Here is a 23,555-nt window from a genome sequence, read left to right as displayed (position 1 = left end):
AAATTCCCCCCAAAAAAGATGTAAAAACCAATTTTTTAAAAAATTTTTGGCCAATTTGTTTTATGCTACATATGTTTGGTAAAAAAAATCGCAATAAGCGTATTTTGATTGGTTTGCGCAAAAGTTATTGCGTTTACTAACAAAGGGAAAGATTTCTGTCATTTTTGGTGTTTTTTTTTTAACGCGTAATGGCGGCGATCTGCGATTTTTTTTGCGGGACTGCGACATTGCGGCGGACAGACCGGACCCCTGACTGACATTTTTGACACTTTTGGGGGTACCAGTGACATTACTGCAGTAATCAGTGCTATAAATATGCACTGTTACTGTAAAAATGACACTGGCAGGGAAGGGGTTAATTTTATTGGAGAGGGAGGGGTTAATGTATGCCTGGTGCTTACTGACGTGTAGGGGGGGAGGTGACTGTGTGATTCATGGACAGATCGGATGTCCAGCTATGCTGAACAGTCCGATCTGTCACTCCCTGTCACTATGGAGATCCGCCCGCTGTGTTTACACACAGCGGGCGGATCTCCAGACTCGATCCCCGACGATCGGGTAAGAGCAGCGGCGATCGCCGCTGCTCCTCCCCTGGCCCGACTCCCGCTGTGAATGAAAACAGCGGGAGCGAGCCTCCGGCGGCGCGCAAGCTCCGCCCAGAAGGGGGAGTGTCCAGTCACGTTAATACTACGTGGCTGGACGATAACGAACCACTCTGCCGCAGTAGTATTACTGTGAGCGGTTGCAGAGTGGTTATTTTATTTTCATATTTTGACACTTTCCTAAACTTTTTTTTTTACTTTTATTCCTATTACAAGACATGTAAACATCCCTTGTAATAGGAATAGGGCATGACAAGTTCTAATTCCCCAGATCTCTCCTCTTGGCTGGAAAGCCTAAAATAAAAAATATAAAACTATCTTGGTTTACCAGTCGAGGCAACAGCAGTTTTTACAACTGTAAGAGTAGGTGTAGCACTAACCAGTTCACATATAATCCTTCTCAAGCAATGGAAGTAAAAGTTTTATGGTGATACCGTCTACCTGTCCTACTGCCAGTTCTGACTAATAAGTGTGAAGACAGTCTGGGACAACTGCCAGAGTGTACCAATTATCCAAAAGAAGCTGGCTCAACCTGAGTTTTATCCTAATACCCATAAAGTGGGCATTGACATAGCTCCTAACATTACAAACTTTAAAATCACAATATACATAAGGTTCATCTATTCTACTTCTATATCCACTCAAACATCCTTACTTTGATAAATCTTTACTCACCTCCACCAAGCTCTGCCTCTCCTGAGGCTTATAAGTCAGATAAGTGCCACCAAGTTCAGAATTATAGCTCTTTTTGTAGATACACTGTACACATTTTTGAAGATGTAAATTCTGTCACTGAAAATTGTCTATGAATTCTGTCTGCTGAAATTCTGTCCATGAATCTGTGACATTTCAATGCCAATAATTTGAAAAGTGCTGTACTCTTCTACTGACAGAGAGGTGAGGGAAGCCATTCCCTTACCTCTCCATCTAGAAATGCTAGTCATCTGGCTGCCTTTAAAGTACAACTAAAGGCAAAACTTATTTTTTTAGTTTTGGATGGAGTGGAGATGGATTAGAACTAGGGTTGAGTGAACCCGGACTGTATTGTTCGGGATCGTACCGGACTTTTGGGTGTTTGGTACCCGGACACGGACCCGAACATTTCACTGTATGTTTGGGATACAGTCCGTTGTTCGGTAATTTATTTCATGTTTTGGTGCGGTTTTAATGGCGCGGTTTTGACAGCTGCAAGGCAGCCAATCAGCAAGCGTTTAACTAGTGTGCCCTTAGAAGCCATCACAGCCATGCCTACTAATGGCATGGCTGTGATTGGCCAGTGCAGCATGTGACCCAGCCTCTATATAAGCTGGAGTCACGTATCGCCGCAGGTCACTCTGGGAGAGATAGGACATTATTGTAGGGGCAGGCTGGAGATTGCTTTCAGGGAAAGAATAGGAAGAATCTTCTTTAATCAGACAGCGATCTAAATAGATTTTATTGTGTGGGGGTGCAGTGCACAATCTTTTTGCCCTGACCTGAGCTCAGTGAGGAGGAGGGAGAAAAAAAAAACTTTTATCAGTCTGTTAGGTGTGCGGCATGTAGCGGCCATTTAATGCAAGCCCAGTGCATATGTGTCTGCTTAATCTGGATTAAAAAAAAAATAAAAAATGTTCCTTCATCTTTTACTGTGACTTACAGCGTTTAGACACTGCTGTTCTAATCTGCTATTCAAAAAGCACAGATTTAAGGGGACAATTATTTTTCAGTTTTTCATTCATACTTTACTGTGACACTGTCATGCAGTGTTTAGACATTGCAGTTCTAATCTGCTATTCAAAAAGCACAGATTTAAGGGGACAATTATTTTTCAGTTTTTCATTCATACTTTACTGTGACACTGTCATACAGCGTTTAGACACTGCAATTTTAATATGCTATTCAAAAAGCAGGGAAAAGGGAAAAATAAACATTTTTCATTCATACGTTACTGTGAGATACACCCGTTGGATACTGTTGTTCTATTCCACTTTTCAATAAAAACCCATTTAGGGAAAAAAAAATAAAAATTGCAGCCTAGTCTGCATGTTACTTGTGAGATACACCCATTGGATACTGTTGTTGTATTCTGCTTTTCAATAAAAACCCATTTAGGGAGAAAAAATTTAATTGCGGCCTAGTCTGCATATGTTACTGTGAGATACACCCATTGGATACTGTTGTTGTATTCCGCTTTTCAATAAAAACCCATTTAGGGGGAAAAAATTAAATTGCAGCCTAGTCTGCATATGTTACTATGAGATACACCCATTGGATACTGTTGTTGTATTCCGCTTTTCAATAAAAACCCATTTAGGAGAAAAAAACTTAAATTGCAGCCTAGACTGCATACGTTACTGTGAGATACACACATTGGATACTGTTGCTGTATTCCGCTTTTCAATAAAAACCCATTTAGGGGGAAAAAAATAAATTGAAGCCTAGTCTGCATATGTTACTGTGAGATACACCCATTGGATACTGTTGTTGTATTCCGCTTTTCAATAAAAACCCATTTAGGGGAAAAAAATTAAATTGCAGCCTAGTCTGCATATGTTACTGTGAGATACACCTATTGGATACTGTTGTTCTATTCCGCTATTCAATAAACACCCATTTAGGGGAAGATCCTAAATGAGAGAAATATGAGGAGAAGGTCAAATAAGGGACGTGGCCTGGGTCGTGGTGCTGCTGGTGGAGCTCCTGTTGCAAGGAGAGGACGCGGTCGATCTGTGCCAGCTACACGCACAAGTGAAACACCTTCCTCAGGTGTGAGTAGGCGACAGAACCTGCAGCAGTATTTGGCAGGGCCTAATGTGCCTCTACAAATGTTGAGGCCAGAACAAGTACAGGCAATAGTAGATTGGGTTGTTGACAGTGCCTCCAGTTCCTTCACATTGTCTCCCACCCAGTCTTCTGCTGAAAGGTCAGAGTTGGCACCTGCAGCCGATGTCTATCAATCTTTCACCTCACCCCCTTGCAAATCAGCCAAGCAGTCTGAGCCCCAAGTCATGCAGCAGTCTTTTCTTCTTTTTGATGTCCCTGTTAGCATGGCTTCCCAGGGCCATCCACCTAGCCCTGCCCCAGAAGTGGAAGAGATTGAGTGCACCGATGCCCAACCACTTATGTCTCAAGATGAGTACATGGGAGGACCATCGCAGCATGTCTCGGATGATGACGAAACACAGGTGCCAACTGCTGCGGAATTCCGAATTGTGAAGACCCACAAGGAGGGCAGGGGTGAAGACTGGGTGGAAGATGTGGAGGATGATGAGGACCTCGACCCCACATGGAATGAATGTCATGCAGGTGACCTGAGTGGTTTGGAGGAAGAGGCACCAGCAAAGCAGAAGAGGGAACAGGGTGCAAAAGCAGAGCGGCCGTGCCCTAGACACTACGCCTGCTACTGCCCAATGCAGCAAGGGACCGAGCACACCAAAGCCAGCTCAAAGGAGTTCCCTAGCGTGGCAGTTCTTCAGACAATGTGATGATGACAGGACACGAGTGGTTTGCACGCTGTACAATCAGAGCCTGAAGTGAGGCATAAACCTTCTCAACCTGAGCACAACCTGCATGACCAGGCATCTAAGTGCAAAGCACGAGCTGCAGTGGAGTAGTCACCTCAAAAACCATAAAGGTCTCTGGCTCCTCCTGCTTCCTCTTCTGCTGCAGTCTCTGCCTCTTCATCCACCTCTGTAGTGACAGTGGCACCTGCCACCCCGCAAACAGAGGATCTGCCAGCAACACCACCACCTGGGTCACCAACAACCATCTCCACAATGTCCCATGGAAGCCTTCAGATTTCTATCTCCCAAACACTGGAGTGGAAGAGGAAGTACCCCCCTACCCACCCGCGATCCCTGGCCCTGAATGCCAGCATTTCAAAATTCCTGTAATGCTGTCATTCCGTCTGGTGGAGACGCACAGTTTAAAAGCCTTATGGCGGTGGCTGTCCCACAGTACGTCGTGCCCAGCTGCCACTACTTTTCCAGGCAAGTCATCCCTTCCCTGCACAAGCAAGTGGGGGACAAAATCAGGTGTGCACTGCACAACGCCATATGTGGCAAGGTCCACCTAACTATGGATACGTGGACCAGTAAGCACGGTTAGGGACGTTATATCTCCCTAACAGCACACTGGGTAAATGCAGTGGCGGCTGGGCCTGAGGCGGATAGCAGTTTGGCGCAAGTCCTTTCACCACTGAGGATTGCAGGGCACTTCAGTTTGCCTCCTGTTCCTAACTCCTCCTACTTTGCTTCCTCATCCTCTACCGCCTCCTCATGCCGGTCAGCGTAGCACCTTCACCACCAACTTCAGCACAGCCAGGGGTAAACGACAACAGGCAGTTTTAAAACTTGCCTGTTTGGGGGAAGAACCCCACATCGCACAGGAGTTGTGGAGGGGCATTGAACAGCAGACCAATGAGTGGTTGCTGCCAGTGAGCCTCAAGCCTGGTGGTGTGCGATAACGGACAAAATCTTGTAGCAGCTCTGGGCCTAGCCGGTTTGACACACATGCCTTGCCTGGCGCATGTGCTGAATTCGGTGGTGCAGAGGTTCCTTAGAAATTACCCCCATATGTCAGAGCTGCTTCAGAAAGTGCGAGCCATCTGTGTGCACTTTCGGCGTTCTCTCCCTGCTGCTGCTTGCCTGTCAGCGTAACTTGGGCCTTCCCGCTCACCGCCTCATATGTGACGTGCCCACAAGGTGGAACTCCACCTTGCACATGCTGGCCAGACTGTGCGAGCAGCAGCAGGCCAAAGTGGAGATTCAGCTGCAGCACGCATGCGTGAGTCGCTCTGCGGAACAGCACCACTTCACCACCAATAACTGGGCCTCCATGGGAAACCTGTGTGCCTTGTTGCGCTGTTTCGAGTACTCCACCAACGTGGCCAGTGCCAATGACGCCGTTCTCAGCTTAACTATCCCACATCTATGCCTTCGGGCGATGATGGAAGAGGATGTGGCACAGGATGAGGATGAGGAGGAGGAGGAGGAGGAGGAAGAGGTATAATTTCCAAGGCTTTCAGGGCAGTCATTCACAAGTGGCTCCGATGGAGGGTTTCTGCACCCACAAACGCCAGGTACACAATTGTCCAGCCGGGTCACAGTTCTGGAGGATGATGAGGATGAGGAGATGGAACCATCTTCACAGCAAGGTGGCACCCAGGCTAGCTCATGGCCATCACTGGTGTGTGGCTGGGGGATACAGAGGACACAGAGGATACACCCCCCACAGAGGACAGCTTTTGGGCAGCCTGGCACACATGAGCGATTACATACTGCAGTGTCTCCGCAACGACCGCCGAGTTTCCCACATTGAAACTTGTGCTGATTACTGGGTGGCCACGTTGCTGGATCCCCATTACAAGGAGAACGTACCGTCCTTAATTCCTTCAGTAGAGCATGATCGGAAGATGCGCGAGTACAAGCGCACGCTGGTAGATGCGCTGCTGGTGGCATTCCCACCTGACAGCGGGGGCACAGCGGAAGCACAAGGCCAAGGCAGAGGAGAAGGAAGAGGTCGCCAACATAGCCAGGGCACCGCCAGCACCTCAGAAGGCAGAGTGTCAGGACCCGGACTTGAACCTGGGACCTCCATGGTGTCTGGCAATGACTCTACTCACTGAGCTACCTGGAATGCTGGACAGCTCCCTGGACAAATCCTTGAATGATCCTGCTGTGAATCTTTATTGCCTTGAACCTTGAACCCTTTGCTCCTCCCATGAACTTCCTGTTATAAACCATGTCTTTGCACTTCCTGGTCGCCAGAATATTGTGCCTTAAACAGCCGATATCTCGCTTGTCTCTCCTGCTGCCGTCTGTATCTTTGCTACCATCCGTTATCGACACTTGGCTTGTTCCTCGACTACTCTTCTGTTTGATCCCAACCTGCAACTACTGGTTACCGACGTTTGGCTACTCCTTGACTACGCTTCAGCTTAATCCCTATCTGCTACTGGACTCTGACTTGCTCACTTCCTGGTGGGGCGATCTTGAGGACCGCGACCTGGTGCTAACACGCAGCAAAATCCATCTCCACCTTCAGGAGCGCTGGTGAAGACCGGTTAGTACTTAGACTCCGCACCTCAGGTGAGCCTGCGTCATCTGCCTGGGTGACCTGTCAGTGTTCCTATCCTGCTGGTTCCTGTGTGACCTGCGACTGCTATAGCTACTGGTCTTCGAGCCTGACCCCGGATCGTGACACAGAGTTAGCATGGCCAAAATGAGGAAAAGCTTTGTCAGCACGCCACAACAAGCAGCAGCACCACCAGCTGATATGGAATGTCTTAGCAGGAGGCAGTATTTCACTAACATGGTGGAGCAGTATGTGTGCACACGCCTAGACGTACTGAATGATGGGTCTGCCCCCTTCAACTTCTGGGTCTCCAAGTTGGGCACATGGCCTGAGCCGGTCTGAACGGGTATTTAGCACGGCTGGGGGCGTTATTACAGACAAGTGCAGCCGCCTGTCCAGAGCCAATGTGGACAAGCTCACGTTCATTAAAATGAACCAGGCATGGATCCCACAGGACTGTATTTGATCTTTCTTACTCTTTTGGGGTGTTTCCTAATTTAAAAAAAAAAATAAAATTAAAAACCAAAACCAGTGTTGGCTACCTCGTCCTCCTCCTCCACTGCCGCCGCTTTCACCTACACCACCACATCCACCGCCACCTTGACCTCCTACTCCATATGGGCCTTGTCCTTTCTAGATCAAGATGATTATTTTTTATTTTTATGTTTTTTATGTTATTTTAAGTTATTCCCTATCCACATTTGTTTGCAGAGCACTTGCCATGCTCTTTAGAAGATTTTTCTGCCATTTGCAGCCCTCTAGCCCTTTCCATGTTTTTTAGAGCCATTTTAGTGCTCAAAAGTTCAGGTCACCATTGACTCCAATGGGGTTCAGGATCGGGGTAAAGTTCAGGTTAAGTTCGGGTCACGAACCCAGACTTTTTTTTCAAGTTCGGCCGAACCCACCGAACCCAGACATCAAGGTGTTCGCTCAACTCTAATTAGAACACTTGTCAGTTTTTATTTCTGTCTGTGTCCCTGTTAGGGAGATTTCTCCACTCTATTTCTCCTGTTTACCATTAATATTGAAAGTGAAAGTAAAAGAAAACCCCAAATGTTGGGTTGTCCCCAGAAAAGTAAAGGAGGGAAAATCTTCCAGTGGGGACACTAGTTCCAGTGACCTGGGGGTCCCCGAAAAATTAACTTAATTTAGGTATTTTCTATCACTTCCTGTTTTGCTATAGGGCAGGAAGTAAAGTTAAATCTCCGCAATGGGACACAGATGGCGAAAAAAAATCTGACAGGGTTTATAACCCTCCCTTGCTCTATTCAAAATGAAAAAAAAAAGAAGTTTTGCATATAGTTCTACTTCAATTTCAGCAGTTTCTAAATCAATGACCTGCATTAAGGCCTGATTTGCACTTTTGTGGCTCTGCAAGCTGTGTATTTCGCAGGAGAATGGCAGCTTATTCATTTGAATAAAAAAGCAGGGAAAAGGCCCCTGCTCCATTTTTTAAATCACAGCTCATGCAGAAACTGCAAGTGTAGCGTGGTTCCCAGCACAGGAAGCAGTTGCTGCCATTTCTAGTGCGTGAGGGTGCCATTAGGATAGCACCTGCAATCATCTCCTGCATTTTTCTGTGCAGGTGATCATGGCTGCGGAAAGCAGGTGCAGACCCGCAGCCGGAACCACCCACACAAGTGTGAACCAAGTTTAAGTGTGCAGTAAATTAGGTTAAAATAAAGTCAGAACTTCTGATCTGCATACATGTCCTAGGTAAGATCATTTAAGAAAGGTAAATAGGCTGTTCACTGCCCTTGTCCCCATCAACATTAGGTTATTTTCTGTGGTGGGCAGAGCTCCGCTTGCCCCAAAGCACCCACCCCCCCATGTTGAGGGCATGTGGCCTGGTATGGTTCTGGGGGTGTACCCCCCCCTTTCCTGATCTGCCAAGCTACATGCTCAAATAAGGGTCCGGCAAGGATTTTGAGGGGTCCCCCACAATGTTTTTTTTTTGTTGTTTTATTTTGGAGTGGGGTTTCCCCTCAAGATCCATACCAGACCCAAAAGGGCCTGGTGTGGATTTGGTGGGGACCCCATACTGTTCTTTGCTGTGAATTTGTACTGCTAACATTGAACACACTTGTTAAGATGTTGATCTGACTTGGATGCGACTTCCATTAAATTCAATGGGCTGAAATCAGACCCAAGTTGAATCAAAGTAATGCAGCAACCTTTTCTTGATTCGGACTGACATAAGTCGGACCAGTTAAGATAGCTCTCATAGGAAAACATCGATTTTCATGCAACTTGTGCTTTCAAAGTCTGAGAAAATGTTGCACTAGTGCGAACCGGTCCTTAACCTCCATTTACACTTGAATGTTTTTCTGCTGACTTACCTATGCTTGACTACACAGAATCACATTTTTATTTTTTTTTTATTGTCCATGTTCACACTTGTATTAGTCATTTAGTCACCCATCAGTTGTTTTTTAGGTTATTTAAGTGTTTTGGTCCCATAAACTTCAAAGCGAACACCTTTAAAATGTCCTGAAAGATACGTGAACTGCTTTCCTTCCTTTAACCCATCTTCCTTTAGCACATTGGTCCGATTTGACATGTCAAATGGCATGTCAAATCGAAGCCAATTGCAGGCAATGGCAGCGTCCGAATCGGTGTGACGCTGACTTTGTGGTGCCGCACCGATTCCCAAAAGTAGTTTCTGTGCTACTTTTGGTGACTAGGGGGGAGGGGGCAATTTCCATAGACATCTGTGCAGGAACCCGCATAGATGTCTGTGAAATCGCTCCTGAAGTCGGACTGAAATGCTGGCTTGAAATCGTGTGAGGTCAGCTGAACTCCCGCGATTTGAAAACGGCCTCAGTGTGGACCTGGGCTAAATAAACTTCTGAAGCTTGATATACGTACAAAAGTGCCTGTAATACGTCTGTAAAAAAAACACTTCAAAATCACCAGGAATACACTCTGCTCAGGTGTGATTGCATGCTTAGACACTGCAATTTTTTATTTTGAACTTGTAATATTTAATGAACATAGCAGAGAATTGGGGCAGAACAGAGCATAGAGTGCAGAAACTAAAAGCACTACATTGCCAATTTCATTTCAACAGGTTGCTGAGACTTCTATCTATCAGTTTAACAATGTAGCATGTTTTTAGTAAAAAAACAGTCATTTTATTGTACTTATTATAAGCTACGCACAATTCAGTGAACATTGCATAATATTATACTGTATATCAGATGTAACATCAAAAAATCAAGATTGCTTAACAAGTCACTTAAAGATACAACTTCCATTTTTTATTCATTTAATTTACATACCATGTCTCCTTTCTCTCCTTTGCTACCCTCGAGCCCAGTCTCTCCCTGTTATAAACAAAAAAAAGTGTTAATATATATATGTTTCTTCAGTTACCAGTCACATAGAGCCTTGACATATCATTTTATACAAGGGTTTGGATTTGACTATAACAATTACATCATTAGGGTTTTTTACTAAAGGATTTGAGAATCTTAATTGTGTGAATGTTCACTTCAGTTTTCTAGTCGTGTACCTATGAAATAAGTTAACAGGCATTTGCTTTTTCATATGATTGGATAACTGAAGTAAAAAGTGCACACAATTTATTGTCTGAAGATTCTTAACTCCTTTATGCAATCTGCCTCCCTTTATAGAAGTTGTTATATTTTCTTTGTGCTTAGCTGCTTTGTGGTTAACTCAACATAAATTGTGTCATAGCTGGCAGCTAAATAACATGTTGGCTTTTTCTATTTTTCAGGTACTCCTAAAACAGAAATGCCTGTTCTGTTAATATCATGGACCACTGCAATGTTAGTTAATATGTGTGGGATTAAGGCTCGGTTCACACTGGTGTGATGGAAGACATTGCATGGGATTCGCACTACACTGCTGTGCAAATCACATTCGATGTCTGGGCAATGCGAATTCAGCCATGCAGATTGTACGGCTGAATTTGCATCACATCCAGACCAAACTTGTGCAGGACCCTTTTTTTGGTCTGCACCAGAATGGGATTGCATAGGTTTTCACACCTATGCGATCTGATTCCTGCGTGAATTAACAGTTCACACTGCGCTATGCAAAAATGATCTGGGTGTGTCATTAACTTTGTATTGACACTCCCAGCAGTTTGCATATGGCAGTGTGAACTGCCTGCAAGTCGGGTGCAATGCGGGAACCCGCACTGGATTCACAGGGTTTCCCGCATTGCACCAATGTAAAACGAGCCTAAGTGGTCAATTTACTAAAACCAGAGAGTGCAAAATCTGGTGCAGGTCTGCATAGAAACCAATCACCTTTCAGTTTTTTTTTTTTTTTGTCAAAGCTTAATTGAACAAGATGATGTTACAAAGTGATAGGTTACTATGCACAGCTGCACCAGATTTTATAAAGGTATAAAGGCCAATGCGCTACCAGTGAAGTAAATGAAAAATGGTGGTAAAGTAAAAGTGATCACAATAAATGTAAATAAGAGAATAAGCTGCCAATTTCTGTAGTGTCACAACATATCAAATAAGATGAAAATCTGTGAATAAATCAGCGCTAGTTCCAAAGTAAATAAATGTACCTCAACATTCTAAATTCATAACACTCCAATCAATAAATATAAAATAAATAATATTAAGATCAAATAAACTGTGCAAAAAAACAGTAAAAAAATATAATATATAAAAATGATATGTGACATTGCGTCACTAAAACACATGACTTTCTCTTTTACCCTTGAGAAAGTCACATGTTTTAGTGAAGCAACACATCGGGAGGAGGCGGGTGATGTCACTTCCGGTCTACGGCGGTGACTGGAAGTTCGGATTCTCTAAACCGCACATTGCGGGGACCAAGCGGTCCGTTTTCCACACACTCTACCTGCAACTTTACTGTAAGTTACAACTGTTGTCTTTAATAAAATGTATTCTTTATACTGCACCATGAAGCCCTCTCTCTGTTATATTCTTATATGAGGGAAATATCAAGGAGACCTTTTATCCATATATTTTGGGCTGGTGATTCATTACATCTTGTCAGCAGTAATACTGCTATCATTAGAGCTACAGGGAGAAGTTTTCCATTTAATAACAACATTTTGATTTATTCATTATTGAGGTGAGCAGCCATTGTACTCAAAGTCGGATTCCTTGGTTTGGGATTGTTCACAATGATGACACTGTTGGATTGAAGTTTTATCACGCTTTTTGGATCACCATTACACCATATTTTCTTGCATTTGCACGTGGTCTTTTCATGAACTTATATATTGATTGCTTTCATGTTTTATATCATTTTTAAATATTATATTTTTTACTGTTTTTTGCACCAGATTTTGAACTCTCCTGTTTTAGTAAATCAACCCCTTAGTCTCCATGATATAGATATTAACTGATATTTGAAAAATGTGAGAGAGTGGCCCCCTCTTTGTGGAACTATGGAGGGAAGTGAAGTAGAGAAAACTATTACAGGATCACCTCACCAGTTGTATACTTGCAGCATGTGGAATTCTATTTTAATGGCCAGAACGGGATTGCTGACAAACAGGAACATGCAAGGAGCACAGTATTACTCAAGGTAAAGCTAGACAAGGAATGACTAGAAGTGATCAAGGACTACTAAGGGGTTATCAAAGGGAAGAGGACAGAGCACCAAGACACAAGAGATTCAGGAATAGACAAATCATGAATTTAAATAAACACAAGTGAAGAGGGGGGCATAACAGTTATAGGAATAAACATCTCAACAGACCAGACTGGGAAGAGAGATGGAAACCGAACACAACAATGAGAAGCTCTACAACAACAAGCAGGTCAAGACAAATTCTAAAAGCAAATCTGTGCTTTTACCATACAGGGCAAAGAAACAGGTACACTTTAATGCAGACTTCTACAGATGTAGATACTTGCCTTCCTTTTTTTAACTTCTCTGTTCAGCTGCCTAAAGTGACAGGTAAGCCCTTTGAAACCTACACATTATCGCAATCATAGATACTAAGAGCTACAGACTTCTCGTGTAACAGCAGTGGGAAAGTGAAGGAAAAAAAAAACTACGACTATGCTACTGAGGATGCGGATAAAACAACTTCTTGCAAATGACTTCTTTAACTACAACAATAAATTATATATATATATATATATATATATATATATATATATATATATATATATATATATATATATATATAAATGATTAATATGAATTAAAACATTCAAAGTAAACACTGATAGTTACTTTTACACATGTTTTTGCTTCTATATTTTTGTCTTATGGCAACAATCAAATACTGTCCCCTGCCTAATTTATGTAGTAAATAAAGCAAAGCAAAAGCCAAATAGTTACTTAGCTGTTATATTACCAATGATTTGCATATACACATGTATACAATTTAAAAAAAAAGACCACAACTCTCTACTTAATGCAACAACCATATGATTCCCAATCCCTGACCTAGGGCATGACATGAATATGAATTCCTTTTAAAAGGTTTATGTAATTTTCCAAACTGTGCACTGATACAGTAGCATTTGCCACATGTAAGACTTAAGTTTTAAAGCCCCAGGGTGTGCAGATTTTAAACTGGGAAATAGCTCTAGACTTTCAGCTGTTGTTTGCATGGTTGCATAGCTGTTTTTGGTCAGTGTGGCTTCCTGGTATATTCAGCTGCCTGTATGTCAACTTATGACAGCAGAGCTTGGAGGAAAATTTTATCTCACTGACACAGTTTCGTAGTCCAATGTGAAATGGAAAGACCTATTATAAAGTGTCTATAATGTTTTTGCATATATGTATGTGATATGTAAATCAGAATGAATAATTCAAGGAACTTGAATATTGCCACATTGTAAATTCAGGTTATAATGAAGAGGCATAAGCACAAATAATTCAATAAAGTGACATAAATGAAAATATCCAAGAAAAATGCACATGAACGATAAGCATTGTCAGGTTTTGTAGCTAATAGGCATGCTTGGATCAGGTTTACAATTAAAATAACTTAATATTTATTAAACAATATGGACTAATGAATTGGTAAGGAAACATGACAAATCAGCAAATTGCGTTTTTCTTATTTTTTTTTTTTTTACAAATAAACTACTGTATATGGATGAAGATTTCTGGAGTCTGTAGAGAAAAATAAAGCTAATGAATCATGATTGTCTGGATTTTTAGTTAGGCAGATTTACTAGGAAATATTCCAGAGAATCAAAAATTGACAAATCAGAATTCTTCTCATTGTATCATCATTTTGTTGCAAGAGATAATTAAGTTAATGATGTAGATTTTCTAAAGGGGTAAAGAATGTTCTCTAGCAAAAGGAATGTTTACTTAGTTTAGTGAATAAGTTCAATCTATTCTATCTTTGAATACTTGATTTTGTGCAAGGGGTAAATTAAAAAGCAGGGTTTAACCTTTATATAACTACATCATTTATTCTTACTCATTAAATAAACTTATCTTACAAAGCAAAACATGTTCTAGTTTAGTAATTGAAGTCCAATATGTAGGTTTTCTTTTTACATTTTACGTGTCTTTTTGAACATGCCTTAGCACTAGGATTGCTGTTCAAGATTTGATTCTGAAAAGCAAGAATGGAACATCTATGATGTTCAAGTGCACTGGATTTGGTGAAAAATAGGCTAAAAGCCACGGAATGTATAATTATATGTGCATAAAAAGATAATTACACGCATAATTACTCATGCGGCTCATTGGTGGTCAATTTACATTAATACATTATAAACTAGTACAGGGCTGGTTCACATTTGTATGGGCATTCAGTTTCAGAGTTAGATGAAATGTCAATGGACTATAAGTGTTGATTACCACACTTGTGTTCCATTAGGAACTGCAAGTCCTTCTGCCAGCAGTGGAAGTTGAGACTTGTAGTTCATTAATTTATATATCTCTATGGCCCACACGTCTCTGCTAATTTAAAAAATGACAGCTGCTGCGGGGGGAAGAACCCCTGCATTCTGTAACTGGGGACTGCTCTGTGGGGGGGGGGGGGGGGGGGGCTCTGTGGGGGGTGAGGTTACTTCACAAAATGTTACACCCTAAATAGGAGTGCAATATGAAATGTGTAGTTAAAACTGGAGTTAACCTTTTTTGCTTTTAAGGCTTAAAATGTGCATTTTAACACACAAATGCAAAAAAGAGCTCTGGTAGAGAAAAGGTTAAAGATACTTTAAAGGGACACTGCTACTTTGCTCATTCAGGGCAAAGTAACAGGGTCTTTGCAAAGGGGCTTTTGAGACCGACTGCCAGAGCTTCCCCACTACTGTTGAATGATCCTTATTCATAAAGGTTGATTTACTAAAGGCAAATAAACTGTTCACTTCGCAAGATAATTTACACTTTTTAAGGGAATTTTCCCTTAGCTTAGTATATGGGGTGAAAATTCATATTGCAAAGAATACCCAAGAAAAACATTTTTTTTCTTGCACAGGATTGGATGATGGAAGTCAGAAGAAATTTGCCTCATTCATTGAGCTAAAGGAAAATTCATGAAAATTACTCTGCAAAGTAAACAGTGTATTTACTTTTATTTACAGTAGTAAATTGACCCCATTACCTTTACTGAGATGTTTTAAAGGTCTGTTTCACACATTCTTTAGCTTGCTTTAGCTAGAAGTGTGAACAGTAGGCTTTTACAAAGGATTTACAAAGCTTTCAGTAAGCTTTGTTGAAACATTTTTTTTTTAAAGCACCCTTCAGCTCCAGTTTGTAAAAGTTGAACACGGATCCTAATTGAAGTGCTGATTGGCACTTTAAACAAGCTGCTAGCAGGCTGCAGCACTACTTGAAGCTTGGTGAAAGCCTGCCAAAGCCAGTAAGCAGATTGTTAAAAGTTGTTCAAATCAGCACTTCCATTAGAAACTGTGTATACCTTTCCCAAACAGGAGCTAAAGGGTGCTATAAAGGCTTAGAGAAAGCTACTCACAGCTTGCCAAAAGCTTGTCAAAATCACAAAACTGAAAGCTTCCTAAAAGTTTGTGGTTTCTACTGTTTTATACAAGCTGAAGGCTGTGTGAAATAGGCCTAATAGTAAATAGTCTGCAGGGTCCAGATCTAACCCTGGGACCTCTGTAGTATCTAGCTGTAGCTCATCTTGATGTGCCATCTGAGATGCCGGACACCTCCCTTACTGATCCCTGACAATCTTGCCTTGTGTCTTTCCTTGTATCTTGTGTCTGGTGAACTCTGAATCCTGCTCCTCCCATTAACTTCCTGATTTAAGCCATGTCTCTGCACTTCATTTTTGCCAGATTATTGTGCTCTTTGCAGTCAAGGTTGTGCTCTTTGCATACCTGCTGATGTCCTTATCTTTGCCACCACTCATTATTGACCCTTGGCTTGTTCCATGACTATGCTGCTGTCTAATCCCATCTAGCTACTGCTTGTTACCGAACTTTGGCTTGTTTTCTCACTATGCTCTGGCTTGATCCTTGCTTTACATGCTACATCTGCAACCAGACCCTGGCTTGCTCACCTCCTGGTGTGGCGATCTTGAGGACCACAACCTGGTACTAGACATCAAAACCCATCTCCACAATCAAGAGCTCTGGTGAATACCGGCTAATATGTAGACCCTGTGCCTCAGTGGAACCTGCATCATCTGCTAGGAGAATCTGCTGGTGTATTTACTTTTGACTACTTGTGAATCTCTCTACCACTACATGCATCGGCCTCTGAGCCTGATCTTAGACTGTGATGCATATAAATGTAGCAAGGTTTCCAGGCCTATGGGCTGATGTGGGTCTGCCATTAGAACCAGTACTCTCTCCAGCCTATGTGAGCTGTGGCCCTGGGTGTAATAACTGAAGCAGCAACAACTCCGGCATCTTTGTTTCTGGTTTTTATTTAATTTCAAAGGGATGGGAGAAGGGAATGAGTGGGATACTCCTTGAGGCTTGAACTAGTTACATGTGGGACTTTATTACTGAAAAATGGCCGTTGGCGCTTCCACGACGCCAGCCAACTCTCACTGACTCTGAGAACACTCTGTATAACCGAAGAAGTGTTAAATCCCTGACTTATAGTCCTGTAGATCCAAGACTGAGAACTGTAGAACTCCTGACACTGCTGTGCTGTGGAAGTCATTAAATACTGTCCCCCGCTTAGTACAGCTTTAGGTAGTATATTGCAGAACTCTGTGTAACATGTCGCTTCACTGACACTCTCTGTACAATTCAGCATGACCCAGACTGCTGGTGCCCCCTTTACAACTTCAGGGTCCTCAACCTAGGTACCTCCTTTACAGCTAGCTGACTCTGGATCCCAGAACCTCTTCTGGAGTGGTCCCCTCTAACTTCAGGCGAACCCCCAGGGGCAATCCTCACTACTCACGACCTGTGTAGGCTTTCCTGGGACTGGACCCCTCTCTCTCCACAGGCTCTCGGCACACCAGATCCCCTCAGCTCAACTCAGCACTCTCTGGATACTCAGGCGACACCCCGAGACATCCACATCCTCCTTCCTCAGACAGGAGGAGAGACAGCCGCACTCTCCTTCCTGGGACTGCTCCCGCCAAAGACAACCTGTCACGCACTTCCCCCAAACTTATTCCCCTTCCCAGAATCCTTTGCAGCCTAATCTGCCTTCTGGGGTAGTTACAAGCTGGGATGTATCCCCCTGATTGGGCTTCCCACACTGTCCTATGAGAAACCTCTCACAGGAGCCAGTGGGAATACTTCTCCCCCCAGCAGGAACATCTGGAAGCCCTGACACCTTACCTAACAAATCCCAGCCCTGCTGTTAGGCAGACAAGGCCCACTATATATTTACCTAGCACCTACCTGTAGGGTGCTACACCCACCCCACACCAAATGAGTCAGGTCCCTCTGACTCTGAGGCAGCCGCCTCCTTTCAAAAACTCTGCCAAAAAATCAGGAGTATCCCACAAACCTGGAAAGGGGGAAAAGGGAAAAACAGATTTACAGAATAAATTAGCGTGAACAAATATATCTTTGCAATCTGCTGTACATGTATATACACATTTTAAGGTGCATGAAAACTGATGCCCCCCACCAAATAAGCTCACCTGGAGGAGAACAACAAGGAAAAATACAATACAAATATCCTGACTGTCTAACTCTATGGTGGTCCCACCTTAGAGTAAAGGAAGTAAAGGTTAGTCAATCCCATCACATAGAAATCACATCACATTTCTAACTCACTGGACAGTTGAGTGGAAAGACCCTCCTCCAAACTTCAAGGGCGACCTTTCCACTCCCTCCTTGACTGCCTCTGCCATCCAGTGTTTTGACACGCCGGGGTCTTCTTTTAACTTAAAGGAGCTTGTCCCCTAACACTGACTGTCTAGACAGAGTCCTTTTGTATGAAGTGAAGCACAGCGCCCTCTGCTGTCTCTTTGAGCACTTCAGTAAGGAAACAGGGCAGGTCACAGTCTATCATGACCCACAGTCCTGCTGAGTCAGGGAAATATCACAGGGGTCCAGCAAGGCACCCCACACCAAAGTTCTTGATCCTCACAAACTTTTGTAACAGCTTCTTCTGTAAAGACTGTGGATGAAGTCCCACACAGCCATTTGTAATCCACAACAGACCCCGGCCAGATGGCCTAAGAAGGTCTAACAATGCAACACTTGACCCCTTTTTTTATCCAAAGACCCTGGCCCGATGGCCCAAGGGGTCCACATCACTTCAACAGATGCAATTCAAAATCAGCAGTATATTTTCAACAAAAGATTTCCTTGGTCAGTTGTGGTAGCCGGTCGGCCACAAAAATTTTCTTGGTCTTAGTTACTCCTGAATTCCTCCCACTTTTAGTGAGGTACTGAAAAAGTCTCACTTTTAAATGTAGTACTCTGGATGAGGCACTTGGATATATTCTCCGTTCTCATTCTTGACCCAGATGGACCAAGCATGTCCAGAGCCATCCGGGCGGCAGTCCTCCACCCTATCAATATAGATGAAGCGCCCGTAAAACCGCTGAGCCTTGACTTTAGCAAATTTTCCTTTCAATCCCTCCTCGGGGGAGTCCGGGTAGGGCTTGGGAACAAAGAGATAGTCCCAAAGAAGCTCATCACACCCCCAGTCCCTAAATTTCTTCACCAGCAGCATGACCTCCCTTGGAGCATAGGGGTAGTCATAACCATACTCCAGTGCAACCTTTTTTTGCATCCAGCACTGTATTCTAGATAACCTGAGAAGGGTCCTTCGGTTACCTCTCCCTGGTGGAGAAAAAGGGGTGTGAACTCTCAGGATTATTTCCTCATAGGCCATGTTCTGATCTCGGGCCCTGGCAATGTTCCCTAGTGGGGTGAGGTCTGGGACCCTCGTGACATAGTCCTCACAGAACCCCAATTTCTGAGCCAGTTCTCCTCTTTCAATGGCCTCCTTGGCTTCTTGGTCAAAAGGCACCACAACATTGGGACCTGGGGAGCTACTGCCAGTCTCTGATCCCCATTCCCACTCTGTTTCCTCAATGAATCCCCAATCATCTATATCTTCCTCCACAGACCCATATTTTGCGTAGAAAGATATGGAATTCACCCGGATAGGGCACTTTTCACCTTCTGCACAGGCTGGGGGGTACTAATAGGGGTGGATACCATCAGGGCCCTGACCGGCGGTACTTCTGGCCCGGTCCCTACTGTTTGGGTGGACATGGATCCCCTCCCTATGGAGCTCTGCGATCAAACTCCCTCCCCGCAGAGTGAGAGCCCACCAACTGCTGGTAGGGTCTCCATCTGCATCATCAGCCTGAATATCCCTCTCCCGCCACCACTGAGTAACTTGGACTCATTCCCTGTCACCTCCTGAGTGAGGCCTGTAGCCCACATGACTGTAAGCTTTTTGGGACGGCCCTCGCTCTTCTCTGCCCTGAGCAGCAAATCTCCACATTGCTGACATTGAACCCACGCCTGCACCCTCAGAGTAACAGTGGCACATTGGGGACATACCACTCCCAGGAACTCCCGACCTCCTCTGATGCACAGCATGAGTCCGCCGTCCGGTACCATCCTGATATCAGTATCCCAAACTAGCGGGGGATCGGGCTGGTAGATCTGCTCTTGGCTCTGCTCCGTAGGGTTTTTGCCCATGGTGGCAGCAATAGCGGGAACACCCTTCACTCCTCTAGTGAACGGCATGTCTCCTTCCTCCACACGTGTCTCCCGCACGGCCACACCCGACAAAGGGGATATTACTAGGGTCCCCTCTGCCAAGCCGGATTGGCCAGATGTTCCCGCCATCTCCACCCTTTTGCCATGTTGGGTGATCACTTCTCCCCTTGGGCAGTCCTGCTCATGGCACGCTTTCCCGCGCGGTACTTTAACTCTCCCCCGCCATGCTGCTGCGCTGCAAACATTTGGGAAATAGTTTCAAAGCAGAATATGTCACTTTCTAGACATACATCTGCCCACTTCAATCGCACTAGAGCCTCCACTGTGCTTCTCTTGCCCAAAGCCAACCACCCTTTCTTGCTCGGCAAGAGCAGCATCCTGCCACCGACTGCACGGTCGATACTCCTCTTCCTTGTCACACACGTGCAATTAACATCTTCCATACTGGCTCCGGGACTTGCTCCATGGCCCTCCTAGACATGGCCGACTACAATCCCCACGGTATGTGTGCACCAGCCAAAAATAATACATGTCCTGCTACCAATTGCACGGTCAACACTCCTCCACATCGCTTGCATCACCCATCTGGCCCCTGGCACCTCTCTTCCTGTGCCCCTGGCCTCCATTTTCACCGTCCACACTAGGACCTCCGTCGTTCACTTCTCCGTCCTTTCCTTGAACCCTTGACTTTATTTTCACTGTCCACACTAGGACTCCTTGCTATCAGGCAGTTGCTGCATTCATGCATCCTGACACACCTGTCTCCTGCTTTCCAATTCCTGACAGCAGAATACATCTCATAATCCATATGAAGAGTCTTGGTCACTTTACAGTCTTTCTTGGAGCATTTATGTTGCCACAAACATCCCTCTTTGTGGGCCTCTAGCCTCAGTCCCGCAGTTGCAGTCTCACACCCTGCCTGATGCTGGTGTAGCAGTTTCGGACACAAAAATTGATTTTTTGGACTTTTTCTTGTGCCGTTGCCAATGGCAACTGGCCCAGTAGCTAATGGCAAAATTCCGAATGAGCGCACAAATGTAGCAAGGTTTCCAGGCCTATGGCCTGATGTGGGTCTGCCATTAGAACCGGTACTCTCTCCAGCCCATGTGAGCTGTGGTCCTGGGTGTGATAACTGAAGCAGCAACAACTCCGGCATCTTTGCTTGTGCTTTTTATTTAATTTCAAAGGGATGGGAAAAGGGAATGAGTGGGATACTCCTTGAGGCTTGAATCCCCGACTTATAGTGCTGTAGATCCAAGACTGAGAACTGTAAAACTCCTGACACTGCTGTGCTGTGGAAGTCACTAAATACTGTCCCCCGATTAGTACAGCTTGATGTAGTATATTGCAGAACTCTGTGTAACTGTCGCTTCACAGACAGTCTCTGTACAATTCAGGGCCCAGACTGTGTTTTGACCTACTTGAGGCAAAGCAAGAGGTTCACTTAATTGCCATCCTCACTTCCTGTACATACTTATTTAGCACCCTTCTAGGTAGGTGCTAGGAAAAAGCATATGGGTGGCCCTGTCTGCATATCAGGGGGGCCTGATCATTTAGTTAGGCTGTCACATGTTTCCAGGTGTGACCTGTTGAGCCTAGGGAGTCTCCCCACTGTTTCCAATGAGGGCTCTTAATGGACAATGGAGGAAACCTAGCCAATAGCACACAAGGGATTATGGCTATCTCAGTGGGCAGAGTTTCCCGGAATGCACACTGGGATGAGTTATAAGTCTGAGGGGGCATGTGACAGGACTTCTTTGGTAGGAAGCAGAGTCCCAGGAGGAGGGTGATGGCTGTCTCTCCTCTTGTCAGCACTAGTGAGGGTGTCCTGGGCAGTTGGCCTAGAGGATGAAGGTTGAGCTGAGCTGCAGAGAGGGATCCGGTGTGCTGTGGACCGAGTGGAGCTGCTGGGCAGTAGTTTCCAGGAAAAACAGTATTGTGAGTATTCAAAACTGCCCAGGGGTCTGCCTAGGAGATGGAACCACTCCAGAAGGTCAGAGGGATCCAGGAGCCAGCTAACCAGTAGAGAAGGCTTAGAAAGGGGGTGCGAGTGTCTAAGCCCTGAAGACAAGTGAGTAAAAAGGGGGTGCCAGTGTGGCCCCTGAAGTGTGTTTAGCAGTGCAGCAGTCATACAAGTAGCTACCTCAGCAAGCAGTGTTTAAGGGAGCTCAAGGAGGACTTCTTTATACAGGAAAGCAGTCCCAAGTCAGTTTGGAGTTAACAGGCAGCAAGCCAGCGTTAACCAGCATCAACCGGCATTGACCGGCATCTAGCCAGCGTCAAGTCAGCACAAATCGGCATTTTTCAGTCGTCCTTAGCAATTTGTGCATAGTAAAGCCAAAGGAGTATCCCACTCATTCCCTTCTCCCATCCAAGTTCTCAATAAATATAAAAAGAGGAAGCCTTGTGTAATCTCCAAGAGTCTGAGTTTACACAAAGAAAAGGACTCTTTTCCCATCCTGATGTTAAAACACTGAGTGTGTGAATGTGCAATAATTAAGCACTAGCACTCACATGCGAGACAAGAGTGTAAAGCCCCGTACACACGCAACGATTATCGGCCGACCGATCTGCCGACTTTTGTCCAGAGTTGTGTTTTGTTGGTTGGAATGTGCCTACACTGCACACAAATTTTCTCCCCCAACAAAAATTTACTTCAGAAGTGATATCATGTGTTGTTTAGCTTTTTTTGTGTTCTTTCTTCACTGAGCATGCCTATACTTGCTCATTATATTTTTCCCTGTCTAAATCTGTACTGACTGCACGAAAATTGGCCGTGTTTTGACGGCAGACAAAAATTTTATAGTCTGCACACCAGATTTTTTTCGGCTGAAAAGTCGGAGTCGGTTGTCGGAAGCATCATACTAACAAGCCAAAAATCGGCAATTTTCGGACGTTGGCCGAAAATTCCCTGCCAATTTTCGACGCGTGTGTAACGGGCTTAAGTCATATGCTCTCTAAACCTGGAAATACCTGGTATTTATCTTCCAGCCTAACATCTAGTGAAGGCGACAATCAAAGGGATCTGTTGTTTTACTTTGCCTGGAAAAAGCAAAGGTTCTTTATATAGTTGAAATGGTTGAAAAAAAAGGCACAAGTCCATTTAGTTCAACCAATAAAAAACAAAATTAAAGAAATAATACATGGATTGTTAAAATTACATTTAACTAAAAACACAGAAAGTAATAGTTGAACATACATTTATACTATATGTCACATTTATATTTTAAGCAAATGCAACATTTTATACTTTATTTACAATCCCTAGGAACACATGAGGCTTAATTTATTACATACAAGCATATATAATTTAAATGTTTAAGATATGCCTAAATTGAAAATAAAATTAGCAGATCTTATTTTATATGGGTTACCAGAAATGTGTTGTACCAGAGATAATGATAACTAAATATATACAAGTACAGGCATACCCCGTTTTACGTACACTCACTTTACGTACACTCGCGAGTACGGACATACCCCGAGAGTGTACGTAAAGTGCCTCGCAAGTACGGACGTTCCGTCATTCCAGCGCCGCGGAAGCCGCAGTATACCCAGGAAGAGGCGGAGCTGCCGTCTGGAGTTGCGAGAGGCCAGGTTCCTGCCCAGAGTACAGTAGCCAGTCACTAGTTGTCAGCCCACAGACAGCTTGGAGTTGACCACCAGCCATCCGCGAGTTGCCTGCCAGCCATCCCACAGTTGCCACCTGGAGTTGCGAGGCCGCGAGAGAAGAGGCTAGGTTCCTGCCTGGAGTAGCCAGGCCCGAGTTACCGCCAGCCAGGTCCCAGTTACTGCCAGCCAGGCTCCAACATACAGGTAATTGCACTGTGAAAGTGATTGT

The 23,555-nt window shown here is 44.3% G+C and overlaps 1 protein-coding gene across 1 annotated transcript in view; it reads right to left on the bottom strand.

The window, feature by feature from the left end:
- COL19A1 (collagen type XIX alpha 1 chain) overlaps positions 1 to 23,555 on the bottom strand; it is a 1,241,599-nt gene that overhangs the window by 799,060 nt on the left and 418,984 nt on the right. The window contains exon 12 of the mRNA XM_082249430.1: positions 9,938 to 9,982. Within this exon, the coding sequence (XP_082105556.1) occupies positions 9,938 to 9,982 (45 nt within the window). The remainder of the gene's footprint in view (positions 1 to 9,937; positions 9,983 to 23,555) is intronic.

This window comes from Pelophylax lessonae (genome assembly GCF_965119305.1).
Source record: "Pelophylax lessonae genome assembly, chromosome: 3".
NCBI classification, from domain to species: domain Eukaryota; kingdom Metazoa; phylum Chordata; class Amphibia; order Anura; family Ranidae; genus Pelophylax; species Pelophylax lessonae.
This window is presented reverse-complemented; position numbering and strand designations above follow the sequence as displayed.